Source organism: Cornus florida, unplaced genomic scaffold, assembly GCF_030987335.1.
Source record: "Cornus florida cultivar Cherokee Brave unplaced genomic scaffold, ASM3098733v1 CherokeeBrave_3.0.0_Hap2_Chr11, whole genome shotgun sequence".
Classification (NCBI taxonomy): domain Eukaryota; kingdom Viridiplantae; phylum Streptophyta; class Magnoliopsida; order Cornales; family Cornaceae; genus Cornus; species Cornus florida.
Genome location: NW_026775581.1, coordinates 69,070,890 through 69,098,211, shown reverse-complemented (window position 1 = coordinate 69,098,211; position 27,322 = coordinate 69,070,890). Strand labels below are relative to the sequence as shown.

General features: G+C 37.2%; 3 protein-coding genes across 3 annotated transcripts; all 3 read left to right on the top strand.

Annotated features, from left to right (window-relative positions):
* The first annotated feature begins 1,702 nt into the window (after nucleotides 1-1,702).
* On the top strand, nucleotides 1,703-5,160 carry LOC132284515 (profilin-3-like). The gene is made up of 3 exons (XM_059786624.1): nucleotides 1,703-1,936; nucleotides 3,086-3,223; nucleotides 4,765-5,160. The coding sequence occupies exons 1-3, from the start codon at nucleotides 1,814-1,816 to the stop codon at nucleotides 4,897-4,899; spliced, it is 396 nt and encodes a 131-aa protein (XP_059642607.1). The 5' UTR covers nucleotides 1,703-1,813; the 3' UTR covers nucleotides 4,900-5,160.
* Nucleotides 5,161-11,424: 6,264 nt separating this feature from the next.
* LOC132281245 (putative disease resistance RPP13-like protein 1) lies at nucleotides 11,425-12,461 on the top strand. The gene is made up of 2 exons (XM_059782968.1): nucleotides 11,425-12,135; nucleotides 12,234-12,461. The coding sequence occupies exons 1-2, from the start codon at nucleotides 11,425-11,427 to the stop codon at nucleotides 12,459-12,461; spliced, it is 939 nt and encodes a 312-aa protein (XP_059638951.1).
* A 4,825-nt stretch (nucleotides 12,462-17,286) lies between these two features.
* Nucleotides 17,287-19,518, top strand: LOC132281243 (putative disease resistance RPP13-like protein 1). The gene is made up of 2 exons (XM_059782967.1): nucleotides 17,287-18,658; nucleotides 18,899-19,518. Exons 1-2 carry the CDS (start codon nucleotides 17,287-17,289, stop codon nucleotides 19,516-19,518), a joined length of 1,992 nt encoding a protein of 663 aa, XP_059638950.1.
* Nucleotides 19,519-27,322: the final 7,804 nt, after the last annotated feature.

Below are 27,322 nucleotides of genomic sequence, written 5' to 3'. Positions count from 1 at the left end.
AAATAACTGCTGGAACTAAAAATAAATAATGCAATTTTTTTGTGTAAGTCTATTATGACAGATGAGATTTACAAAAAATATATATATATACACCGTGGTTGGAGATATTCTAAAAATAAATAATCTAAATATTTTGTACAAATCTATGACACATTAAATTTACACAAAAAAAAAAAAAAAAAAAAAAAAAAACGGTTGGAGATGGTCTAACGTGGCTATTCTAAAATTTCAACTCAAACAAGATTTTTTCTATAATGTTATTATCCTAAAATTCCAACTCATACATTATTCTTTCCATCACTTTATTTATTTATTTTTATGTAGTTTCATTTGGGTAAGTAAAGAGAGTTAGTTTTGTTAACTTATTTTGGATAGTTTTTGTTTTGAAAGACTTTTTATATTTTAATTTTAAATTATCTATTTTTTCACTGCCACATAAAGTTAGTAAAGTACCAGTTTTGTATTTGTCAGGATTAAATAACATCACTCCTAGGATTTTTTTTTACACCGAACCCATATAAATAATCAAAATACGCAGTTATATGCAGTGGGTGGGGCGGGCCGGGGACCTGCCCCATCTGCGCCTTAATTGGCTCCCCCGGTTCCATGTCTATTTGGATCTGCATATCTTATTGCTTCCGTTTGATACATTGTTACCCATCCATATTTGTATCAGTATTCCACGCGAGACACCCAAAAATGGTGCAACCGTGCAATATATATAACACAGACTCTACTTATCATATTTGTGTATTAAACTACTACAATATCACTAATTAATAATTAATAATTAATATATTAGTAAATATTTTTTATGATAATTTTAAATTTAACAAATTTTTTGTCATTATAATTGTTAATTATTGAACTATATTAAAAAAGAAAATTTAATAAAATTTATCTTAAATTTATTCAAAAGTGAATTATTTTTCTTAAAAATTAGAGGTGCTCCAAACACACTCCTACTATAATGCAGTGCAGGGCTTTTCCAGGGATGGAGCCATACTGTACACTAAATATATATTTATAATATATATATATATATATATATATATATGAATTAGTGTTTATGGAGTATAATATATATAGTGAGAGAGACATAGGTGGATATATATAGAGATATTTATATTTTTGGGATAAAGTAAATAATAAATTACAATTTAAGAAGAAAAAAAAAATTTAAGGAGACATATATTGTATACAAGGGAAGAATAAATTTTAGGGGGTATTTTTATACTTAGAAGGACATTTTTTACATATTTCCAAAAAAATGTATACATATTATAGAAAATTAGATATAAAAAATAAGAGATAAAAAAAAAATCCAAGAGATCACGTGCCCTCGAAAAGAAATTATTACTGAAACGAGTTTTGTTGAACAATCAAAGGTCGGCAAGATCGGGTCTAGGTTAGCAAAACCGTAACCCGGGTCGGCCTATGTTTGGTGATCCACTCCATAATAATTTTATGTAAATACGTGTGGACCCACCATTGAATCCAATGCTGAGGTGGCAAGATCTAGATTGGCAATTTGCGGCAAACCAAAAGAGAAATCGCATGTGAACGGCAATGATTCAATCACGTAAAATGATCGGCTGATGTATCACTAGGACCCCACCCAGTTCTTTTTTTCCAAAAAGTGGGCACACCTAATCACTTCTCCCACATTTCAGAACTTTCCAGACAATTATTTATGTCGTCTTCGATACACAGAATGCCACACAGAGAAAAATCGTGCAGCAGGGGATACAAACACACACATACACAATACACATAGAGGGAGAAATAGTAGAGAGAGAAACCGGGTTTGAAAATGTCGTGGCAAACCTACGTCGACGATCACCTGATGTGCGACATCGACGGTAACCATCTCACCTCGTCTGCTATCATCGGCCTCGACGGTAGCGTCTGGGCTCAGAGCGCTTCTTTCCCTAAGGTTCTCTTTCTCTCTCTGCATATATCTTATTTTATATGTTTGTATGTTACTTATATGGGTCTGTTAAATAATTTTGGTGGTGATATTTAATCAATTAGTTATGTAATTTATCTTATCATTTGTGGTATCTCTTCAATTTCATGCTCTTTGGTTATAATTGCTCTTCTTTGGATCTGTATTTATACAAAATGTTGACTCTCGTGATCAATGTCCTGGAGTTTGATTAGATCTGTATGTTCAACTGATTCTCCTTCAATCTGTTGATTTATCATTACCGCACACACGTGTGTATATATATACATATATTTATAAATGCGCATGTGGGTTTTTTTTATTTTATATTTTTTATCTTGGAATTTCTCTGTTGTGTTATCTCTTAATTAAATTGTATTAAGAGAGTGCAATTTCGGTTCACTGTGGTTCAATAAGTTCTGAAAAAAGTTTTTTTTTTTCTTCCTCCATTCCCAGTATGTATGCTCTCAATCAGCCTGACCTATTGGAGATCTCGGACTAGATCTATTTGTTCTGTTTTTCAATTTATGGATCGAATCTTGCTCTTTTTTTTCCAATTGTATGACTGATGATTCACTTCTTTCACTATTGCTATGTTACCAATCAGGACTTTGGATTTAGAATTGGAGGAAATTCAGTTTAACTTTGAACTAAATTTTTGTCAATTCCAAATCCCAAGGTGCCGATTCGGTGCTCCCAAATGCAACATATATATATTTTAGAATATTTACTTTGATAGATTGTTGAGCTTAGATTATTTAATCCATTTTATTAGAATTGATCAAAACCCTAACTTTAGATTGGAAAATAAAGAGATTATAGCATCATTTTCATACCCTTTGCAAGCATCAACTTTGATGTTCCTTTGGTTGTTAGTATTAGTACTGATGGCAATGTGCAATTTTGTTTGATACCTTGAAAAATATAACATATGATTTTTTTTTCTCTCTCTCTTGTTTGTTGCAGCCTTATAATATCTTAATATTGCTTAAGATTATTAAGATTTTAAAATATTATATAAAGCTGTTCCATTTTCATGCTACATACTGTGTTATGCACTTTCTTTTGCCATACACCTCTGTAAATTTTCCGATTTGATTTCCCCTCATGTTGATGTTGATTAATATAATTTTGCAGTTCAAGCCTGAAGAGATGACTGGCATCAATAAAGATTTTGATGAACCTGGCTTTCTTGCTCCTACCGGGCTACACCTTGGCGGCACAAAGTACATGGTAATCCAAGGAGAGGCTGGCGCTGTGATCCGTGGGAAGAAGGTATTTAATCTGTCTCATTGAAGCCTCTTTTCCCATCATTTCTTGTGCAAGACAGACAACATGATTGATGGTTCTGATATTACTTTGTTTCTTAGTTCCCTTTTGTTCCACTTGGATTAAGCGCGTGTTATGCTTCAATTCTGAAATCCATTACCTATTTATCAGTGCCATGCTATAATCCTACTGTGATCTTCATGCGATCACCACATAAAATGAGAGCCCTGTTCTAAATCTCCTCTTCCTTTTTTCTTTTTAATTTTCCTAGGTCATAAATTGAACAAGATTCTCTACTTGTAGTCTTTCGTTGAATTTTTGATACTTAATAATGTTGTTTCTATTATGAAATCTTAATTGAGAACATCACTCTCTTTCCTCTTTTCTAATTGATACCATCTATGTAAATAGTTTGTTTTGTTTCCCACCACCACCTTCAGATATCGGTAACTGATATCGGTAACAGTATTGTTCCGATAGATAACTATCGATAAGACTATAAGAGTATTTAATTCATTGTATTTGAATTTTAAACATTTTTAATCGTCTACTGAATTTTCAAAGATGCACTACAGAAGCCAAGCCACACTTGTATACTTCAATAATCAATTCAACTTTTGACTTTTAAAACTTAATGTGGAGCGTTTTCCAGTAGATCTGTATTTCATTCGTTGTATTTAAATTTTACGCCTACTGATTTTTCAAAGATGCGGTATAGAAGCAAAGCCTCAGTTGTATACTTCAATAACCACTTCACCTTTTGGCTTTTAAAACTTAATGTGGAGCCTATTCCAGTGGACTTGTATTTCATTCGTTATTATCTTTATCTAGTAAAGGTCAGTTTGCATTATTGTTTAGCGCATGATAGTAACCCTGTTACCTGGTATGCTGTGATGGTAAGCATCCATGCGCTTACATAAGAGACCCACCTCTAATAGGACTTGAAAGCATCACTTGCTATTTGCCACTACATGATCACTTGAGGGTTTTTGTTGCTTTTTCTACACCCTTTCTTTATTATATAATTAAAGTGCCCTTATTGATGAGATTTCTTTCTGTACCATGCTATCCATCATCATCAGGCACATAAATATGCCCTGGCTAATCTTGTTTGTGCTCTTATGATACTAGACGGTCCATGTTTGATGGCAGGATTAAGTAGTGAAAATTAAACCCTTTACCCGTTTCCAAAGTACACTTCTCATTCCACATCTAATCTAAATTGATAGAGCATGTTGAGGTAGTAAGAAAGGCACTCTTCTGAACAATACTATTGAGAATTGGGAGTTCAGAATCCAATTTCATTTCATATGATTTCGAAAGTGAACTCTTTCTGTTTGGTTGTTTGCTTGCGGGACTTTTTACTGCTACCATATGCTTGCATTTAAATTCTGAATTTGAATGACCGTTGATCCAATTGTTTGATCAGTAAGAAAGTAATTTATAACCATCCTACAATTTGAATTCTTAAGGTACAGTTCTATGAGTAGAGGACATTAAAACAAAGTAGTTGCATTTGTGATCATGTTGCATTATTTATCCCGCAGGGCGCTGGTGGCATCACTATTAAGAAGACTGGCCAAGCTCTTATCATCGGTATCTATGACGAGCCCATGACTCCTGGACAGTGTAACATGGTTGTTGAAAGGATGGGTGATTACCTTATTGAGCAAGGGCTTTAGGTCTTTTTTCATATGATATCCTGTTTTAAAATTTTGTGTTCTGGGCTTTGCATCTTCTGCCTCCTATGGATGTGAACTAGTAGTGGTGTTACTGCATAATTAGTTTTTTTTTTTTTTTTTTCAAATATATTGATCTTTTTGGTGTTTTAGGGACTTTATTATCGGTCCTATTGCTTCCAAGTTTTTTTTTTTTTAAATTTATTTGTATCCATCATCTCTACTGTTCCGCGACAATTGAGTCTGGATTTTTGATGTTTTGCATCTTTGGATGTTTTTCTATACATGATTATATTCTTTTAACAGGAGAATTAATCTATTATTCTAGTATCTGACCAGAATATATATACTTTTGAGCTCAATTATGTAGCAGCAGCAGTTTTTATTCTCTAAGGAACCTGTCTTTAGAGAACCTGTCTACTTAGTGAACTGAGACGTGAGGCAGCTAGCCATTTCCCGTGCCACTTCAACTTGGGACTCACACCCTTGTTTCCCATTTCCATGGTGAGATTAGGATAGTTGTGTTGTCGTTGATATGCCCAACAAATCCCCCATTTTAGGTTTTTGAGGGCAGTTTTTCTTTGTAGGTAGGAGTCGTAGGACTTAAGTCACATACTTCTTTTAAACAAGTGTCGCTCGCACGTTTAGCGCATTCTTCACAGCTCTTGCTCCTGACTCCACTATATGTGACTTAGATTTTGCCCTTTTTGTGCGTCCTCGCATACACGCCCGTTGTGTGACCTAGGATAGGAGAACTTTCATGGTTTGTGGATTTTAATTGGTTGGGTAATACCAATGATTTAGTATGCCTAGCTCACTCTATATTTATCGTATGTGGATGTGATTTATCTTCTACAGTAAAGGTCACTTACTTCAATACGAAAATGGATTAATTGTACTGACATCCTCTCATGTTTAGGTCAATGCCGTTCAGATGACGATCAACGATTTTTTGGACAATGACACCCCTTTAGGTTTCAAAAGTCATATTTGTCCCTTATTATTTAATTCAATTATATTCACTAACTATTGGTCATGTTAAATGACAGAAATACCCCTCACCAGCCTGCCATCTCTCTCTCTCTCTTAACATAGAATCAGACCTTCAACAACACCACCACACCAATGCCAGCGCTACCTAACCAAAGCTTACACCTCAACCTCCGGCGATATCCATATCCATAATAAATTTTTGTCCAGAACAAATCCAAACGGACAACTAGTTTTGCATCGGCAGCTATCACCACGCGTTTCCACAATCGCAACATTAGACCGAACCAAACCATTGGCGAGTATTGTATGTATCCATCGCTGTGAAGCTCTTCACCTCCCACTCTGAATCGGCAACATTCCGAATTGGCAAACATTCCCATCATCTTGCCCAGACAACTCCAGCATGATTGCCAACCTCTTATTGCCCCGATCTGTCAAGTTCTTCAATTCAGTCGTCCCAATTTGCAACTGAGTTATCAAATTACGAGCCTTGGCTCGTGCTGATACCCTCTGCGAGGATGACGACGAAGAACTCAGAACGTCGTTGTCATGGAGGTCAACCTTTTCTTTAATCAAAACATTAACGTCCTTGAGACTGAATCGACATCGTTTGGGGTTTTGAGCTTGTCTTCTGAAAGGGTGGGATTGTGACAGGCTTCTGAGAGAGTGCATTGGAGACGGAATGGAGGAGTTCTAAAGAGATTCCGATTAAAAAATTCACCACAAATTTCGACGGATGGTGATGGTGTTGGGTTTCGATTAGGTTCTGAATCGATGATGGTAGTTGCATTGGGTTCAATTTGGGCCTCGATTTCCAATTTGGGTCATCGATTTAAGGCTTATAAATCCCCAAATCGTCATCTGATCAGTTGGTGACCTTGAGCTTTTGATGCAGAGGTAACCAAAACCACCCATTGGTTGCAATCGATCACTTACACTCAGTTGTTATCACACCATGGCGCCGGTGTGTTAGGGATTGTGGTGGTGGTGGTGGTTGTTACTGGTTATGGTGATAATGGTGTTGCCAACTGTGGTGGTGGTGGTGGTGGTGTTGGTGGTGTTGGTGTGTTGTGGTTATGCGATGGAGATTGTGGTAGTGGTGGTGGTGGGTTTGTAAGTAGAGAGAGCGAGATATTGGTTAGGAAGGTTAAATGGGTCATTTCACGAATACTTGTTAACAAGTTAAATGGTAAATTGGTCATTTTTTATACTACAATAGTTTAAAAGGATGTGTTTGCAAACTTTTCAAACTTGAGGGAGCGATTAGACAACACTTTGACCGTCATCTAAGTGACATTGACCTAAACCTCAAGGGATGTTAGTGCAATTAACCTGTACACTAAGAAAATTAACAAAAGGAGGTTGTTTAGGTTTGCAAGGTTTTTATGTATCATGCATTAGGTTTTATCTTAGTTAGACGTTCATTTATTTAATAGAAAAATGCAAAAAACCCCCCTGTACTATTGCGAAACTTGCAACTAACTCCCTAAACTATCAAAATTGCATAAAACCTTCTGAACTATACAAATTTGTTGCATATCACTCCATCCGGTCACCGGCCGTCCAAAAATGAGCGCGTGATTCTCACGCGATAGACAAATTGAATATTTTGGACAATAATGCCCTTCCACCATCTGCGACATCCCCTCCTCCACCTCAACCCTGTCGCCTCAACACCACCGCCACCCATCTCTGCAAACCCATAACCACCCCCAGCTATCACCTAATTCCAAATCCGTAACCAAATAACACATCAAACCCATAACCACCGGTCCACCACCACCTTCAACCAAAACCATCATCGCTCTCCACCCAAAACCTCCAGAGCCACCATTCTGCCCAACCAATCCACCCTAGCTGGGAAAATGAAATTCATCATGACAAATACAGAGACTGATACTCCTGTCGTTGTTTTACCCTTTGCCGGACCTCTCATCTCCATCCGAGAAACCCCCCTGCCGCTGCTCTACCCTTTGCCGAATCACTGCTGCTCTACCTTCTGCTCCATCGATCTTATCTGCCGCTGCTCTACCCATGACATCATGAATCATTTGGCGATCGCTTCTCGGCTCACTTCCAAGTTCTCAACCCGGTCCGATCTGTAAATCCAAGACCCGGATCTGTCTCGCTGGATCTCCAAGACCCAATCATCTCCCTCTTCGCAGAGCTCATCACAGCCATAACCGAACCAGTCGTCTCCGCTGGATCTACCGCCGCCGGATCTGTCTCGCTGGCACCATCAACATTCTCACAGCCTTCTTCGCTCTCTATCTCCAAGCTCGCCGCTGCCGCTACTCCATCGTCGAGCCGAGTTCTTCACTGCCGAATTGGAGTTGCTGTTTTTTTTCTTCTTTATCCTTTTTCGCTTCTCTTTCTCCCCATCTCAATCCCTAAACTTGTTTTTTAGTTGAATCTCAATCCCTAAACTTGTTCCTTCCTCAACTACACAAATTTTCTTCTTTGTACCCACCGATCAAACCATGAAAGGCGCAAAAAAGCTACCCCAAATCATAACCTACCGCCGACCTCATCTGGTTCGCCCTTGCCGTCGCCGTCGTCAAGCTTCTTCTCATCCCTGTGTGCCGCAGCACAGACTTTGAGGTCCACTGCCACCGGCTCTCCGTCACCCATACCTTCCCTCTCTCTCTCTCACTAGTACTCCGACGAAACCATTCCATTAACCCTCGAACATCGCCGTTCGTCGTCGCCGATCCTTGAACATCGGCGTGTGATGCCATCTTTGCTCACAGCCGATCCGAGCCCCTGCTGTTTCATCTCACTGTCATTCCTTGCTCAGCTCGCTCTCTCCCTCTCTGCAGAAAAATGAGGGCCGAATACAGGTCGCTATGGTTAATTGAGGGTAATGTTGTCTTTTTGCTTTTTCGGCACCCTATTGTTAGTTCAAGGGGGTTAAATGCAACAATTTGTTAGTTTTATTGGGTTTTATGTAGTTCAAGAGGGTTAGTTACAAAATCCCAATAATACAGGGGTTTTTTTGCACTTTTTCCTTTATTTAATTAGTTGGGATGCAGTTTGGTTAGAGGGAATCTCAAGTTTGTACCGAAAAACTTGATTCAATTTTTTTTTTTTTTGTTTTTTTGGTATTTCAAAGGCACAAAATCCTAAAGCCAAGATGGCATTACAGAGATATAAAGCTGAGCCAGAAAAGGTATACAAATCTTGAAACAAAGCAAATAAATGAAGAACAAGTTCCAAATTTATGAAGGAAACCGAGTCTAACACTTTGCATGCATGAGTAGACCATTCAAATTTAAATGTGCCTTAATTTGAGTTCTTTTGATTCTTTTTTATTTTTTATTGACAACAAACATATTCATACTCATTTTTTTGTTCTTATGGAACTCAAACCCTCAAATATTTACTTTTAAAATGTGAAAAATACCACTAAGCTATTGATCCCTTGGGTCTCTTTCTCTTTATTGTCTTGTCGGCCAAAATATATACGGAGTATATAATATTATAATAATAATAATAATAATAAAAAGAATAATAATAATAAATATTTTCTCCTACTTTTACTTTATGAATTATTTCCACACTTTATAGTAGACCCCTCCTTTTTTTCTTTTTCTTTCTTCCAAAAGCTGAATTCAATCAGTTTTACCCACCACGGCACTTCCACTCTGAATAGTGTAGTAGCTACTTTTCCATAATTTTATGTAATCGATGTGACAGTGCATGACTTTAAAGATTGTAATTAATTTAGAGTTAAAATTTGAATTAAATTTCTTTCAAACCGTTGCTTTAAAATATATACTGTAACCACTTTATCTCTTATTTATCACAATTAACAACTTAATAAAAAGTTAATTGTGATATATTCAGATCTTTGAGACATGCATTGTGTGTGTGTTTTTTTTTTTTGCACTCAAATGTAAAGATGCATGTCTGCAAATAATACCCGAGATAGAAAATTTTAATTTTAAGAAGAAAGTAATATAAATTAAAAAAATTGTTCGTTATTCCATGCCTGGCTCATGATCTAAAAAATATGTACAATTCACTTATTCTCCAACAAATTAAATTATTTATCTTAGTTAGACATTCATTTATTTAATTGGTTGGGATGTAATTTGGTTTGAGGGAATTTTGAGTTTGTATTGAAAAACTCAATTCAAATTAAATTAGTTATTAGTGCAAGAGTAGACTATTCAAATTTAAATGCGCTTAAAGTTAAACACTAACTTTTTATTTTAAAATGTGAAAAAATACTTAAGTCACATAGAGGGGAAGCAAAAACGAATTCGAAAGCAGGAGCGGAAAAGCGGCAAAATTATGTCATAAATAGTGAGAATTTGAGTTAGAGCGCGCGCAGAGCGTAAGAGTGGGAGCGCGCTTGGAGCGTGAGAGCGACACCTGTTGAGAAGAATTGTGTGACTTAAGAAAATACCACTAAACTACAAAATTATTAATTTAAAGTTGATTATGGATCAATCCGACTAAAATCGCATTGCCTAGGCCATCCAAATTTAAATACGCTTTAAGTTAAACTCTCAATTTTTTTTTATAAAATGTGAGACAATACCGCTAAACTACAAATGTCTTGATTTTAAGCTACTGATGATAATATAGTGAACATTATGAATCAATCCGAGTAAAACCACACCGCCAATTAGCAGTGTTTGAACCCTTGGGTCTCTTTCTCTTTGTTGTCTTGTTTACCAAAGTATAATAATAATAATAAATAAATAATACTTTTTCCTTTTACTTTATGAATTATTTCTCCGTTTTTTATTGTTTTATGTAACCGATGTGACTGTGAAACGCTTTAGAGAATGTAATTAAGTTAAGAGTTAAAATTTGAATTAAATTTCTTTCCAACATTGATTTAAAAGAAATACTGTAATCACCTCATCACTTATTTATCACAATTAACAATTTAATAAAATGTTAGATAATATGAAATAGAGGAAGTATATAAATATATTTTTTATCTTTCAAATAATTATCATGTTAACTATCTGTTGCACACCCAATTAATAAACTCATTTAAACAAGAGATTGTGATTTATTAAAAGCAAAATATACAAAATCATAAATCTTAAATGTAATTTTAGATTTTAAAGTAAAGGGATGCAAGTGAAGGTAATAATAATAACAAAAAACACTAAAGTAAGTTATTGTAATAAAAGATAACAAGCGCACACAAACATGCTTTTGTCAGAGAAAATAACGCTTTAAACAAAAATCATCATAGCAGGGCATATACAGTAAAGTTAAATTGGCATATATCAAAGGTTTTTGTTTTGTTTAATTTGATAGGATAGATTGAGATAAAAGATTCCAAATTGAATGATGCTTTGGTTGTCTGATTTTTTTATCAACTACTTTTTCAAGTGCCATGAATTATTTTCTCCCACGGTAGTGCATTCCAGCAGCAACTCTATCCTTTGGTAAAGTAATGTCCAAAGACTATTGAAGCTTCCAGTCAACCAACCCCCTCTTGCTCTTGCTCTTCCTCTTGGTTTGAATCTGATTAGGTGCAAGCATATTTATCTCTTTTCGTTCTGATCGATGGAGGTTGCGGGGATCTTTCTGGGGCCGATCATTCAGGCGCTGCTTGACAAGTTGGTCTCTCCGGCGGTGTCAAACTATGCCCGTCGTGAGGGAATGGATGCTCAGTTGAAGAAGCTGGAGAAAATGGTGCCAGCTATTCGTGCTGTTCTGGCTAACGCAGAGGACAAGCAATTGGAAAATGATGCTGCTGTCAAATTGTGGATGGACGATCTCACCGACTTGGCTTACGATTTGGATGATTTGCTGGACGACTTCGCCACTCAAACTTTGGGACGAGAGCTGATCAAGCCACAATCTCATGCTAGCACCAGTACAACTAGTAAGGTACGACAACTCAACCCTGTCAAGCTTTATTATAATATGAGGTCCAAAAAAGATATGAGGTCTAAGGTAAAGGACATCACTAAAAGATTTGAAGATATTAAAATACGAAAGAATTTCCTCAATTTGAAAGAGAATGCTGAAGGGATTGGGTCCAAGACAATAAGAGAAGGTCGTGAAACGTCTTCTTTGGTCTACAAATCTGAAGTTTATGGCAGAGAACAAGATCGAGAGGCTATAGTTGAGGAGTTGTTGAGGGATGAAGTTAGTGCTGACAATGTCTCCGTCATTCCCATTGTGGGCATGGGAGGTATTGGTAAGACAACTCTTGCTCAGCTCCTCTATAATCATGAACGTGTAGAGGGTCATTTTGATCTCAAGGCATGGGTTTGTGTTTCTGATGATTTTCATGCATAATGTTCATAGAGTGACAAAGGCAATTTTTCAGGAAGTCACTTCAGGAACTCACGATTCCATGTCCCTAGGCAATTCTTCAGGAAGTCACTTCAGGAACTCACGATTCCATGTACCTGAATATGCTTCAACAGAAACTGAAGGAGAACTTGTCAGGGAAGAAGTTTCTTCTTGTTTTGGATGATGTTTGGAACGACAAGTATGATGACTGGAAGCTCCCGAGACTTCCTCTCGAGGTCGGGGCACCTGGGAGCAAAATTATTGTCACAACCCGCAATGAAACCGTTGTTAGAAATTAAACTTTATTTTATTTGGTGTTTTATATTTATGTGAGTTTTTTTATTGGAGTTAGTAGGGGGCATGAGAGTTACAACTAGTAAATGGTCATGTTAGTGGGTTAGTGGGAGTTTTGCCTACTAAATGGTCATGTTAGTGGGTTAGTGGAAGTTTTGCCTACTAAATGATATGTTAGTGGGGTTTTAAGTTTCATTTACATTTATGTTTTGAAGCCTATATAAATCCATGCATTGTACTCATTTTCTATAAAGTGAAATAAAAAGTATTTTCCTCCATTTCTATTCTCTTCCAAATAGTATAGTGTTGTGTGTGTAACTAGGCCACTATTTCCAATAAAGTGGTATCAGAGCTAGTTTGTGAGAGAGAGAAGAAATGGCAAACAATTCGGTTCCATTTCAAATGCCTCGATTCACCAAAGATAACTATGAAAATTGGTGTATCCGTATGAAGGCAATTTTGGGAGCACAAGATGTGTGGGAAGTTGTTTCCAAAGGTTATGATGAGCCAGAAGATGAGGCAACTTTGTCTCAAGCCGAAAAAGATGTTTTACAAGCCATGAGAAAGAAGGACCAAAAGGCGGTGATGACCATCCATCAATGTTTGGATGATGGAATGCTACAAAGAGTTGCTAGTGCAGAAAATGCAAAGCAACTATGGGAGATTCTTCAAAATTCCTTCCAAGGAGTTGATAAAGTGAAGAAGGTTCGCCTCCAAACGTTACGGGGTGAATTTGAAGCATTGCATATGAAGGAATCTGAATCAATTTCAGATTATTTTTCGAGGGTCCTGGCTATTGTAAATCAACTAAGGAGATATGGCGAAACAACCATGACTGATACAAGGGTCGTTGAAAAGATCCTTCGGTCGTTGGATTCCAAATTCAACTACATTGTTGTAGCCATTGAAGAGTCAAATGATTTGGATTCCATGACTGTTGATCAACTCATGGGTTCGTTGCAAGCTCATGAAGAAAAGGTGGTAAAGAAACAAGAAGCATTGGAGCAAGTGCTACAAACAAAGTTTTCGTTGAACGAAAGAGACGAAAAACATGGAGGAAATCAAAGGGGCCGAGGACGTGGAAATGCACGTGGCCGAGGAAGAGGAAGAGGCCGTGGAAGAGGAGAAAGAAGCGGTCAACACACAACCAACAATGAAGAAAAAATCCATGACTCACAACAAATAAGAGGTCGTGGTAGAGGAAATTACTCAAGGTCATATGGAAGGAGGTATGATAAGTCTCAAATTCAATGTTATAATTGTCAAAAGTATGGTCATTATGCTTCGGAATGTAGAAATGTTGCTAACGATGTTGAAGAAAAGGCAAATTATGTTGATAAAGAAGTGGAGCCTACTTTGTTGTTAGCATACAAATGTGAAAGGAGTGATCAAGAAGATGTGTGGTATCTTGACACCGGTGCTAGCAACCATATGTGTGGTAGCAAAGAGAAGTTCGTTGATATTGATGAATCAATAAATGGCAAGGTAACATTTGGAGACTTATCACAAATTCCGGTAAGAGGGAAAGGTAAAATATTGATTCGTTTGAGGAATAGGCATCATCAATTCATCTTTAATGTTTATTATGTGCCTAATATGAAGAACAATATTTTGAGTTTGGGACAACTCTTAGAAAAAGGCTACAATATTTCCATGAAGGATTGTAGTCTTTCGATAAGAGACCCATTGGGTAATTTGATTGCCAAGGTTCCAATGATAAAGAACCGGATGTTTTTGCTAAATATTCAAGCCGACGAGGCTAAATGTTTGAAGGCTTGTGTTAATGATTTAACTTGGCTTTGGCACTTGAGACTTGGGCACTTGAATTTTGGAGGATTAGAATTGTTGGCCAAAAAGAAGATGGTGAAGGGATTGCCTTTCATTGGCAATCCAAATCAATTATGTGAAGGATGTCTCGTTGGAAAGCAATCAAGGAAAAGTTTTCCTAAAGAAGCTACCACAAGAGCTACGGCGCCACTACAACTTATCCATTCGGATGTTTGTGGTCCAATTTCTCTATCATCATTTGGTAAGAATAATTATTTTTTATTATTCATTGATGATTTTAGCCGAAAAACATGGGTGTATTTTCTTAAACAAAAATCGGAGGTGTGTGAAATTTTTAAAAAATTTAGAGCACTTGTTGAAAAACAAAGTGGCTATGATGTAAAGGCTCTTCGATCTGATAGAGGTGGTGAATTCACATCAAATAATTTCAAAAAATTTTGTGAAGAAAATGGAATTCACCATCCTTTAACGGTTCCGAGATCGCCCCAACAAAATGGAGTTGCAGAAAGGACGAACAGAACCATTCTCAATATGGCTCGAAGCATGTTGAAAAGTAAGGAAATGCCTAAAGAATTTTGGGCTGAAGCGGTTGATTGTGCAGTGTACTTGTCCAATCGGTGTCCTACTAGAAGTGTGCAAAACAAAACACCACAAGAAACATGGAGCGGAAGAAAGCCAAGTGTCTCTCATTTGCGGGTTTTTGGGAGCATTGCCTATGTGCACGTGCCGGATGAAAGGAGGACCAAGTTAGACAACAAAAGTGAAAAAATGGTGTTCATTGGCTATGATGCAAATTCCAAAGGCTACAAGTTGTACAATCCAAGCAATGGGAAGATTGTCATTAGTAGAGATGTTGAATTCGAAGAGGGAGCCACATGGGATTGGAACACTCCAAATGAAGATTATAATATTTTTTCAATTTCTGATGAGGAGTAAGAAAATGAAGGCATGGAGCAGCCCATTTCTCCACCAACATCACCTCCACCGCCATCAATTCAAGATCAATCAACTCCATCATCATCAAGTTCAAGTGACACACCACCACTTCGCATGAGGAGTCTTCGTGACATATATGACGAAACAGATGAGGTAACGGAAAGGTTAGGTGATCTAACACTTTTTTGTCTCTTTGGGGATTGTGAACCCGTAGGATTTGAAGAGGCGGCACAAGACAAAAAATGGAGAAATGCTATGGATGAAGAAATTAAATCCATAGAGAAGAATGACACATGGGAGCTTGCTACACTTCCAAAAGAGCAAAAGGCAATTGGTGTTAAGTGGGTGTATAAAGCAAAGCATAATGCAAATGGTGAAGTTGAAAAATATAAAGCAAGATTGGTCGCCAAGGGGTATAACCAAAAGCCCGGAATTGACTATGATGAGGTATTTGCACCCGTAGCTCGTTTGGAAACAATTAGATTGTTAATTTCTTTGGCAGCCCAGAACAATTGGAGAATCCACCAAGTGGATGTGAAATCGGCTTTCTTGAATGGGTTTCTTGAAGAAGAGGTGTATGTTCAACAACCCATGGGCTATGTTGTAAAGGGGCAAGAAAACAGAGTCTTGAAATTGAAGAAGGCTTTATATGGCTTGAAGCAAGCACCAAGAGCGTGGAATAAGCGAATTGACAAATATTTTCAAGACAATAATTTTTCAAAGTGCCCATATGAACATGCTCTTTACTCCAAAGTAAGTGAGAATGGAGATGTATTTTTTGTTTGCTTGTATGTGGATGATTTAATCTTCACAGGTAACAATCCAAAAATGTTTGAAGATTTCAAGAAGGTTATGGCTCGAGAGTTCGAGATGACAGATATTGGCATCATGGCTTATTATCTTGGCATTGAGGTCAAGCAAATGAAGGATGGAATTTTCATTCACCAAGAAGGCTATGCTAAGAAAATTCTTAAGAAATTCAAGATGGAAGATTGTAAATTGGTGAACACGCCCATGGAAGTTGGAATTAAATTGTCAAGAGATGAAGATGGAGAGACGGTGGATCCAACATTTTTCAAAAGTCTTGTTGGAAGCTTGAGATACTTAACATGCACAAGGCCGGACATATTATTTGCGGTTGAGCTTGTTAGTCGGTTTATGGAAAGACCCACCATAACTCATTTCAAGGCGGCTAAGAGGATTCTTCGTTACATCAAAGGTACCCTTGATTTTGGGTTATTCTATTCATTTTCTAATGATTTCAAGCTTGTGGGTTATTGTGATAGCGATTGGGCCGGAATTGGATGATAGAAAAAGTACTTCGGGCTATTGTTTTTTCATGGGAAATACTGCTTTTACATGGTGTTCAAAGAAGCAACCCATTGTCACCCTCTCAACTTGTGAAGCAGAATATGTTGCAGCCACTTCATGTGTTTGTCAAGTAATTTGGTTGAGGAATTTGTTGAAAGAATTACACATGCTACAAGAAGAGTCAACGGAGATTTTTGTGGACAACAAATCAGCAATTGCTTTGGCCAAGAATCCGGTGTTTCATGAACTAAGCAAGCATATTGATACAAGATTTCATTTCATTAGAGAATGTATAACTAAGAAGAAGGTGGAGCTCAAGTTCATCAAGTCACAAGATCAAGTTGCGGATATTTTCACCAAGCCCCTCAAGTTTGCAGATTTTCACAAGTTTAGGAGTTTGCTTGGAGTTGAAAAAAAATCAAGTTTAAGAGGGGGTGTTAGAAATTAAACTTTATTTTATTTGGTGTTTTATATTTATGTGAGTTTTTTATTGGAGTTAGTGGGGGGCATGAGAGTTACAACTAGTAAATGGTTATGTTAGTGGGTTAGTGGGAGTTTTGCCTACTAAATGGTCATGTTAGTGGGTTAGTGGGAGTTTTGCCTACTAAATGATATGTTAGTGGGGTTTTAAGTTTCATTTACATTTATGTTTTGAAGCCTATATAAACCCATGCATTGTACTCATTTTCTATAAAGTGAAATAAAAAGTATTTTCCTCCATTTCTATTCTCTTCCAAATAGTATAGTGTTGTGTGTGTAACTAGGCCACTATTTCCAATAACCGTTGCATCAACCATGACTCTGTCTCGGTCGGCTTGCCATCTAAAAGGCCTGTCAGAAGATGAATGCCTATCTTTATTTGCCCATCATGCACTTGGGAAAGAAAACTTTGATGCAGATCCAACTCTGAAAGGTATTGGTATGGAAATAGTGAATAAATGTAAAGGCTTGCCCTTGGCTGTAAAAACACTTGCAGGCCTCTTGCGGACTAAACGCCAAAATGAGTGGGTAGACATATTGAATAGCAAGATATGGAATTTACCCGAACAAAGTGGTATTCTTCCAGTCCTTCAATTGAGCTATCATCATATCCCATCTCATTTGAAGCAATGCTTTGCCTACTGTGCAACATTTCCAAAAGACTATAAATTTGACAAAGCTGAGCTAGTTCTATTGTGGATGGGGGTAGGTCTTTCGCAGCTATCAAAAGAAAAGGATCGAATGGAGGATTTTGGCAATAAGTGCTTTGATGATCTATTATTAAGGTCATTTTTCCAACAATCAGGTGGTAGTAAATCATTGTTTGTAATGCATGACCTTCTACATGATCTAGCTATACATGTTGCTGGAAAAATATTCATTCGGTTGGATAAGTTAGAGGGTAATGAGCAATTTGAACGAGCTCGACACTTGTCATTTGTTCGTAAAAAATTTGAAGTCTTTCAAAAGTTTAGGCCTCTTTGCAAAGTTCAACATCTGCAAACTCTATTAACGTTACCAGTTCAGACATATGCTTCGGCAGAATGTTACTTAGCAAAAAGGGTTTTATTTGATTTATTGCCAAATTTGCAATGCTTAAGGGTGCTATCATTGTCTGGTTATTCCATAACTGAGTTATCAGACTCAATTGGCCATATGAAGCATCTCAGGTATCTTAATTTAAATAAGACTTCAATTCGATCATTACCTGAATCAGTTAGTGCCCTCTACAATTTACAAACATTGTTATTGCGTAGTTGTGAAAATCTTTGTATGTTTCCTCCAAACACTGAGAATTTAATTAATCTACGCCATATTGACATTGTTGATACTGTGGAATTACGAGAGATGTCCTCAGGTATTGGTAGGCTGGAGAATTTGCAAACACTACCAAAGTTTGTTGTGGGCAGCAAAAATAATGGAGCAAGTCTGAAAGAGTTGGGGAATCTGAGCCTTTTACGGGAGAGTATTTCTATTGAAGACTTGCAAAACATAACAGATGTTCGAGATGCAAATGACACAAATTTAAGGAACAAGGAGTGCCTTAATGAAGTAGAGTTGGCATGGTGTAGTGGGTTCAATGATTCTCGAGATGAAGACCTTGAATTGGATGTGCTTGACATGCTGCAACCTCATGTAAACTTGAAAAGGCTCAAAATTAAGTTCTTCGGGGGCAGGGAATTCCCGAGTTAGATAGGCAATCCATCCTTTTATGAAATGGTGAACTTCAGTCTTATAGGCTGTAGGAAATGTAGATCTTTACCACCACTCCAGCAACTACCGAAGCTCAGAGAGTTATACATTAAAGGCATGCATGAAGTGCAAAATTTGGGGGATGGACTTCCTTTTCCCTCACCGGTGACGCTAAAATTTGAGGACATGCCAACATGGAAATAATGGTCTTTTTCTATTTCCATTGGTGTTGAAGAATCTCGAAGTCAATTCCCTTGCCTCCGTGAGTTCAGTTTGCATGGTTGTCCCAATTTGATTACGGTTTCCCCTCTAAGGCTTCCCTCTCTTCAAAAATTATACTTGGAAGAGTGTGAGGAGGTGGTGCTAAAAAGTATAGTTGGTGTGACCTCTCTAACTAGTTTGGAAGTTATGGATAATAGAGGGTTGTCTCAGCTGGAGGAAGCATTGGTGCAGTCTTTGGTAGCACTTGAAAGTCTAGTGTTTGAAAATTGCAACCAGCTGATGGCTTTGTGGCAAAATGGCGGCGGAGTTGCACAGAAAAATAATCTTGTCCGTTTACAGAGACTGAGAGTTGAGTCGTGCCCCCAACTTGTTTCCTTTGGAGAAGAATTAGATGATGGAGGGCTGCCTTGCATTGATCTTCAGGAATTGTATATAAGAAATTGTGTGAATTTTGAGAAGATGCCAAATGAGCTGAATAAGCTCACGTCTCTCACATCTTTAGAGATTAATTGGTGTTCGAAACTTGTGTGCTTTCCGAAGGCAGGTGTCCCGCACATGCTTAGAAGACTTGAGATAAGCGATTGCAATGCATTGAAGTCCGTGTCCCGCACATGCTTAGAAGACTTGAGATAAGCGATTGCAATGCATTGAAGTCCGTGCCTGAAGGCATATCTGGTCTTAAAGAGTTGAAGATCGCGAGATGTTTATCATTGAGTTCCTGGCCCACTGAAAATATGTTACCCACCACTCTCAAGGATCTTAGTATTGTTGATTGCGTGGATTTGGAGGACTTTAACATAAATAATAATATTATGTCATCCCTTGAAACATTAAGGATCGAGAAATGGCCAAAAGTTGGAATGTTAGTTGGGGTTGCGTAAATAATAAAAATTTTGCTAGTCTCCGTGATCTAAATATATCTGATTGCGATGTTGTGGAGTCCTTGTCGTTCTCAGAAAGAGGCTTACCCAACCTCAGAGAACTTGAAGTCTGGAATTGCGTGAATCTGAGATCCTTGCCTACAACCAACCAGATTCTTCAAAACCTTGAATCCCTTGTAATAATAGGATGTCCAAGTCTCGAGGCCTTTCCGGAAAGAGGCTGCTGCTTGTCCACCCCCAACTTGAGATCGCTTTGGATCAAGGGCTGCAATAATCTGAGGTGGTTGCCAATTGATCAGATTCAAAGCCTCGCATCACTTGAATTCATAGAAATATATGATTGTCCATGTCTTGGGGAGCCTTTTAATCAAGGCAATGGGAACGGGAATTTGCCCCCCAACCTTATTCATCTTACTATTTGGAGTTGCGGCAAACTGCAGCCCTTGTCAGAGTGGAGTATGCACAGACTCACCTCTCTTAAACAATTTGAAATTCGAGGTGGATATCCAGAGCTGGTCTCCTTTCCTCGTGATCGTGACAATGATGAGTACCGTCTATTTCCTACAACTCTAACCGATTTACGCATCATCGATATGCCGAATCTGAAATCCATATCATTAAAGGGCCTCCAAAATCTCACCTCTCTTCAATCTCTATGCATCCAAGACTGCCCGAATCTGAAATCCATATCACCATCATCATCATCATCCAAGGGCAAGGGCAAGGGCGGTGGCCTCCAAAATTTCACCTCTCTTCAACGTCTCGAAATCTACAATTGCCCTAAGCTTCGATCCTTACCAAAGGAAGGCCTGCCTGCCACGCTTCAAGTTTTAGATATCACTGCTTCTTGAAAAACAGTGCTCAGGTGACTACTGGCCCAAGATTGCCCATATCCCCTGCGTTCGAATAAATTTGAATTTGCTCAGCTAGACTGAACCCCCTACTATTCTATATTCTTCTGTCAGGTAAGCTCATGTTCTTCACACACACTCTCTCATGCCTCTCATTTTAATCTTTCATAACCACCTTCATTAGGTCCACAATTTTCGACTTAACCAAAATGCTTTTTCTCCATTGCAGAATAATGGTCCACAATTTTACATTTATGAGTGCTTGTGTTGGCTAATGAACTCTTCTTTGGAGCAGAACAAGTACCATTAATTAATTCACGACTTTTTCGGACTCAGGTAATACTTCTTCTTATTCTTTCACAGCCTCTTCATTTTCATATCATGTTTAGCCTTTTAAATATTTTGTTCATGACGTCCTCCTACACAAAGATTTATTGCTATTTATCTATCTGTTCATCTAGCAAAAGAGAAACAAAATAAAAATAGTATGAAATAAATCTGACACTTTGTTCAGTAATATGAATCACTTTTCAACAGCCTGTTGGGCAAATTTTTGTGAACATTAAACTGCTGTCACGAATTTTATAAGAATAACAAGTGAATTTTACATCTTGTTAAGGCATTGTCTAAATGTCTTTACATCTTGGAGTTTCAGATAATTTCCACATGTTGCATAAAATTATTGTTGACAGAGTTAAGAGTCTATTGTCACAAAGTTATGCTTTTTATTTGAAAGATTAGATTGCTTTGTACTACAGGGGATAACAGGCCAAAGATTTGAGCATCAGATTGTCATTCCATGGTGATGTTAAAAGCTCCAACCCCTTTTGTTGAAGACATAAGAAAAGTTTTGGTAATCGAAGATGATTACATTCCATTTTGAGGTATTTTCTTCAACATCAATCTGAGCCATACTTACTTTTTTCTTCTTGTTGGTTTTTGTCTTATTCTTTTTGAAGATTACCCTCCCCTACAATTGATGAGAGAATATTAGCGGTTGGTAAACATAATAAAAACATTTTACTTTTCTACTAAGAAGTGATTGGTTTTTTATGATTCTATTGAAAATAAAAGGTGATATGACTACTTTTACGACAAACAACCATGAACCAAGCAACAACCACGACACACGACAAATACAAGCACCATACAAGAACAAAAATATTTTGTGTGGTTCAAAACGAGGTATGTCTATGTCCACAATGGAGATCTGGCGAAAGATTTCACTATGCGAGAAACAAGATATTAATAGTGAACTTTGGTGATGTTCTGCATACTAAGGTTATATAGGTCTAAGCTTAACTGATTCTGAAATTTTTCACTAAATTAATTCTGAAATTTCTCAAAATTAGTTTTTGGGCGTAACAGTTCCAAAGTGGTTATTTTTATTGTTGAATGCAACTTTTTGTATTTGCAGGCATTTATGAAAGAACTTGAAGCAAGTCAACCAGCAGCTTCCTCAAGCTCTATTGTTGGCCCTTCCTCAAATGATTTGTATGCTCAAGTGATGGGAGAGGAGAGAAGGGGTCATGTTCGAATGTGTGGTTTGGGACCTACACCAAATGTCGTTTGTGGGCCACTTCCCACTAAAGTGGGGCTGATGAGGAGGGCCATCGAATACAAGGAAGAAGTGTGTGTTGTATGTGCACAGTTGGAAGGTGTTGAACAGACCACGACTACTATGCAGGTATAGTACACTCAGAAAATTCAAAACTTACAGCAACAAATGGCCATACTTCTGCACTAAGTGCAAAATTCTAGTAGACAGGTAAATACAAATTCTATGATGACTAGCTAATTAAATGAAACTAAGAGATTGTTTCTGAACAATTAAAGTTAAACAAATAAATAATGTTGAATATGAATAAACAAGACACATTTTTTTTTGGTTAAGTGAATAAACAAGACACATTAGACATCATTTTTTATGAGATGAGAGTAGAATAATTAATTCACACTCATTGCCAAGGAGTGCTGCGAATAGTTCTGTGGCAGTTGTACATGAAGTAGGATACCGTACCAGTATATGCAAGGCACATTAATTAAGATTAAGACTAAACTAAGTTATGAACTGAATTACCACTAAGATTACTCGAAGTTATGTTAGAAAATTGAAGATAGAAATTAGTACATTGCAAAAATAAAAAATGTAAAATATTGTCTCTGTGAATTGTCTCTCTATAGAAGACTATACCTTCTATAATTCAGTTAGGATGATTGCTGGTTTGAAGTGTTATCTTCACTTAGAGCCAGAAACATATATGCAAAATAATCTTCTAATTAAGCAAAATTTAGGAAGTTTGATCACGTTCAGCAGCCAAAGCAACAAAACACAATGCTAGGTCAAACCATTCAAGTAACTGAAGACAATACCCATAAATCGAGCTGAAATAAACATATCATTTGTGAATCAATGATGTCAATCTTCTAATTAACTTACTCACTTCAGTGTTTTAGGATTCCAACTTCTCTCTGTGATTCCATTTCCAGTATGCTTGCCAATTTTATATGGAGTGGTAAAGAGAGATCTCCAAATTTTATAGAATCGAGAAATAATGTGAAGCTATAAAAATATTGTTCTGTCACTGGCTTGGACTTGTGAATCTCAAATAATAATAAAGTGTATTAAGATAATCTCATCTACCTTAAATTAAATTGTGAACATTAGTAACCATACCTTCTAATTGGTTATAATGTAGGAAAAGGAAAAGAACTTCCAGTTTGAATCTCACTCAATCAATGGAGGGTAATACAACAACTTTATTTGGGGTTAGCAAGTGCTTCACTTAATTCTCCAACCAAATCAACAAGAAGAAACATAAGAATGCGTATTTTTGTTTTCCTTTTCCTTCATTTTCTCAACCACCAAACACCTCCTAATAGAATTCTGTGACTAAATACTTTTATGTCAGAATTGCAGGTTGGGATGCTAAATTGGTGAATGAGTCGCACCCATGGATTGAGAAGCAAATTGTTTACCGGCCAAAGCTTGGGCCATTGCAGAGAGCGGTAAGGAACAGTCTTTTGGAAGTTGGGATCTTACCCTTCAATGGATTCACCTATGATCACATAAGTGGACCCAAGGTTGGTGGAACCATTTTTGACAAGTTTGGTCGCCATCACACAGATGCAGAGCTTCTTGCTTCCGTAATTTCTGAGAACCGTCATGTTTTGATTCATGCTACAGGACAAAAGATCATATTCAATGTAACAGGTTTGCTAGTTACTCAGATTCAATATAGCATTTTAGTCCCAAAAGTCGTAAATGAACCAGAAAGATTGACAACTAACTATACAGTGTGACCGTACTTGTTAACAGGCAGTAATGTGTTTATAATGTCCAATACAGGGAAGAAACCAATGGCCGTTGGAGTGATCTTCATGGATGAAAATAGTAAACAACATTGATAATTTCTTGCAAAGAGGCCGAGCAGTGAGATAATAGTGTCGTGTGGAGCAATTGGAAGCCCTCAGTTGCTGCCACTCAGTGGCGTTGGACCAAAGGCTGACCTCAAGCAGACGAACATGTCTGTTGGGAAAGGCATGTCTGATATCCCTTGAACACTGTTTTTATTCCTGCCAATCGATCTGTGGAGCAGACATTGATACAAACCGTAGGGATTACCAAGATGGGTGTGTACATTGAAGCTAGCAATGGATTTGAGCAGTCTTCGGATAGCATTCAGCACCGTCATGGTTTTGTATCGGCTGAGGTTAGTAGCTAACTAATGATCCACTTATTGGAACTATTTGAACTACAAATTCGGGTGTCTTGGCTAATTTGTTAAAATTTGGGTTGGGAAAGTACTTTGATGGTAGTTCTTGTTACCATCAAGGGATGTCCATGGATTCGAAAGGAATTAATGCATAGGCTGAGTACTACAAGGCTAATGTCTCTAATCTTACGAGTTTACCAAAAATATGTGTTTGAAAGAAGCTTCGGAGAAGAATGAGTTCTAAGGAACACAACTAGAATGGTTGCACATGGCAATTGATATAAATTTTCTCGTAATTCCCCCTATCATCTCTGTTTAATTTCTTTAAAGCAAGTCTACATGCATATCTAAAAATCACTTTTGACATAAAAATTGATAGACTATATGGAACTATGTATGTATGTAACTGCATATTATGTGTAACTAATAGAATACTTAATGAGCTATACATGCACACACGTGCAAGTAACTGCATGTTGTGTGTAATGAACCAGATTGAGCAGCTCTCTAGTCTCTACTATACCTCCAAGACAGAAAACGCAAGAAGCCATTCAAGCCTCTGCAAAAACAAGAGAGACCTTCCCCATGAAGCATTCATGGGAGGCTTCATTCTAGAAAAGATTGTCTACCCCATTTCAACAGGCCACCTCAGCCTGAACAACACCAATGTCAACGACAACCCCCCTGTCACCTTCAACTACTTCAGCCATCCCATGATCTACAGTGATGTATTGAAGGTATTCATATCGTGGAGAAGCTTGTGAGCTCCAAACACTTCACAAACTTCACACTGTTTGATAGACAATCTGTGGACAAGCTGCTCAACATGAGTGTGATGGCTAATGTTAACCTTATACCAAAGAACACTAATGGCAGTCTCATTTGAGCGGTTTTGCAAAGACGCTGTGATCACAATTTGTCACTACCATGATGGGTGCCTAGTGGGCAAGGTGGTGAGCCCGGAATACAAGGTACTCGGCGTCCATGGGCTCTGTGTCATTGATGGCTCGAGATTAGCAATTCGCCAGGCATTAATATTCCACAAGCCACTGTCATGATGATGAGCAGGTAAGATCTTAATACAATGTATAGATTTATCTTATAAAAGATTGTCCAAGTTCTTATTTTTCTGTTCTGCCTCTGTGAATTTAGGGGAGAGAGTAGTAAGCACAAATGGTTTGATCTGATGATTTGGACTTGTACAGGTACATGGGAGTGAAGATTTTAAGAGAGAGATTAGGAAGAGCAGCTGGTTTATAAAGACTGATCAAGACCAACTAAGGGCAGATGCATGTGTATGTTGTGATAGGGAAAATGTAATTTTGTTAGTCTAATTCTTAGTGCAATTATATGTAGAGATACGCATGTCAACAATCAATATAGGTGTTCAGTTCTTTTGTATCTATGGTTTGTATAAGAACCAAATTTTATTTATGACGTCACCTGTTGGTCTTTTTGCTGATTCACTTCCATTTTTTCAAAGTTTCATGTTAGTTTACAGTTTAATCTGAGCAGTTACATTGTTTGATGTTGAACAGGTAGTGTTGAACTATCTGGAGTAGTTACACTGTCAAAAGCCTAATCTAGAACTGTAAAAAAAAATTAGTCAGCCATAACTTTCAATACAAGAGGAGTTACAACGCAGCTAAAAATGATTTGGGAGGGTCAGCCTTAAAAAGTAGTAATAAGATTGAAAAAAATATACTCCTATTATTGTAACAAATAAAAGAACTTTAACATAAAAGATATTTTCATTTAAAGTTGTGCATACTTCATTTTCAATCCTTTTTTTTTTTTTTTTTTGGGGGGGTATATAGTCTCATTTCAATTATTTTTCAATCTAACATATTAAAAACAATTCCAATTAAATGAATTCTATGGGTCTATTTACTAACGCTTTTACTTTCTGTTTTTTATTATCAATTTCTAAAAATGTGAAATATAAATTACGTTTAATAATATATTTTTGCTTTTTCACTTTCAAATTTAATGAAGGAAAGGGAAAGTGAGAAAATGATGCTTTATGTGATTTCTCTACTTTCCTTACTGTAGTAGTATTACTGTAGCACTATTTATCCAAATAAATTAATAAATAAAAAATCCCAAAATCCACCCATTGCCCATCCGCCTCCTCCCCGCCGCGGCCTCCTGCTACCTCCTCCCACTGCCCACTGCCCACAACTATCTCTCTCCTCTCTAAACCCATCAACAATATACCCATCCCTATGCCATGTATGAAACTCACTCCTCCTCTTACACACACACACACATACTCTGTACTCATAGGGCTTCGATTTCTTTCTACTAATTCACATGGTATCTCTAGTGATCATAATCGCAGACCTAGGGCTTCAAAGCCAAATGGCAAGAACACTTCTGAAGAGATCTCATTATCCGTTTTTAACAGAGATGGTGCGTCTAGCTGTGGGGTTCATTTTGATCTGTACAATCATCCAGATTTTGTCATAAATTACGAGAATGCAAAGTTTTTCATCATCAAGTCTTTCAGCGAAGACAAAGTTCACAAAAAGTATTAAATACAACATTTGGGCTAGCACAACACTTGGAAACAGAAAGTTAGATGCTGCTTATCGTGAAGCAAAGGGGATGAAGGGTCGTTGTCCAGTCCTTCTCTTCTTTTCGGTGTTACAGAATTCCGAAACTCACAATTTCTTTGCCCTACTTGTCATAGCTGTTGGAACAACTTGGATGACTTGGGATTTATTGAAACTATTCTAAGCAATCAGATTCTTATCGGATGAAAAAAGATAAAAACAAAGGAGACTCTAAATTATAGTTGTTGGATAGAATACCAGCTAAGTAGTGAGAAGCTATTACATCAAACCCAGATAAAAAAAAAATTTAGAGGGAGGAAGATAACAATGAGAGAGAGAGAGAGAGAGAGAGAGAGAGAGAGAGGGGAAGATAACAGGAAAGTAAAATTAAAATCAAAATTATTAAACTTACTTTCTATTTTTTATTTTTAAAA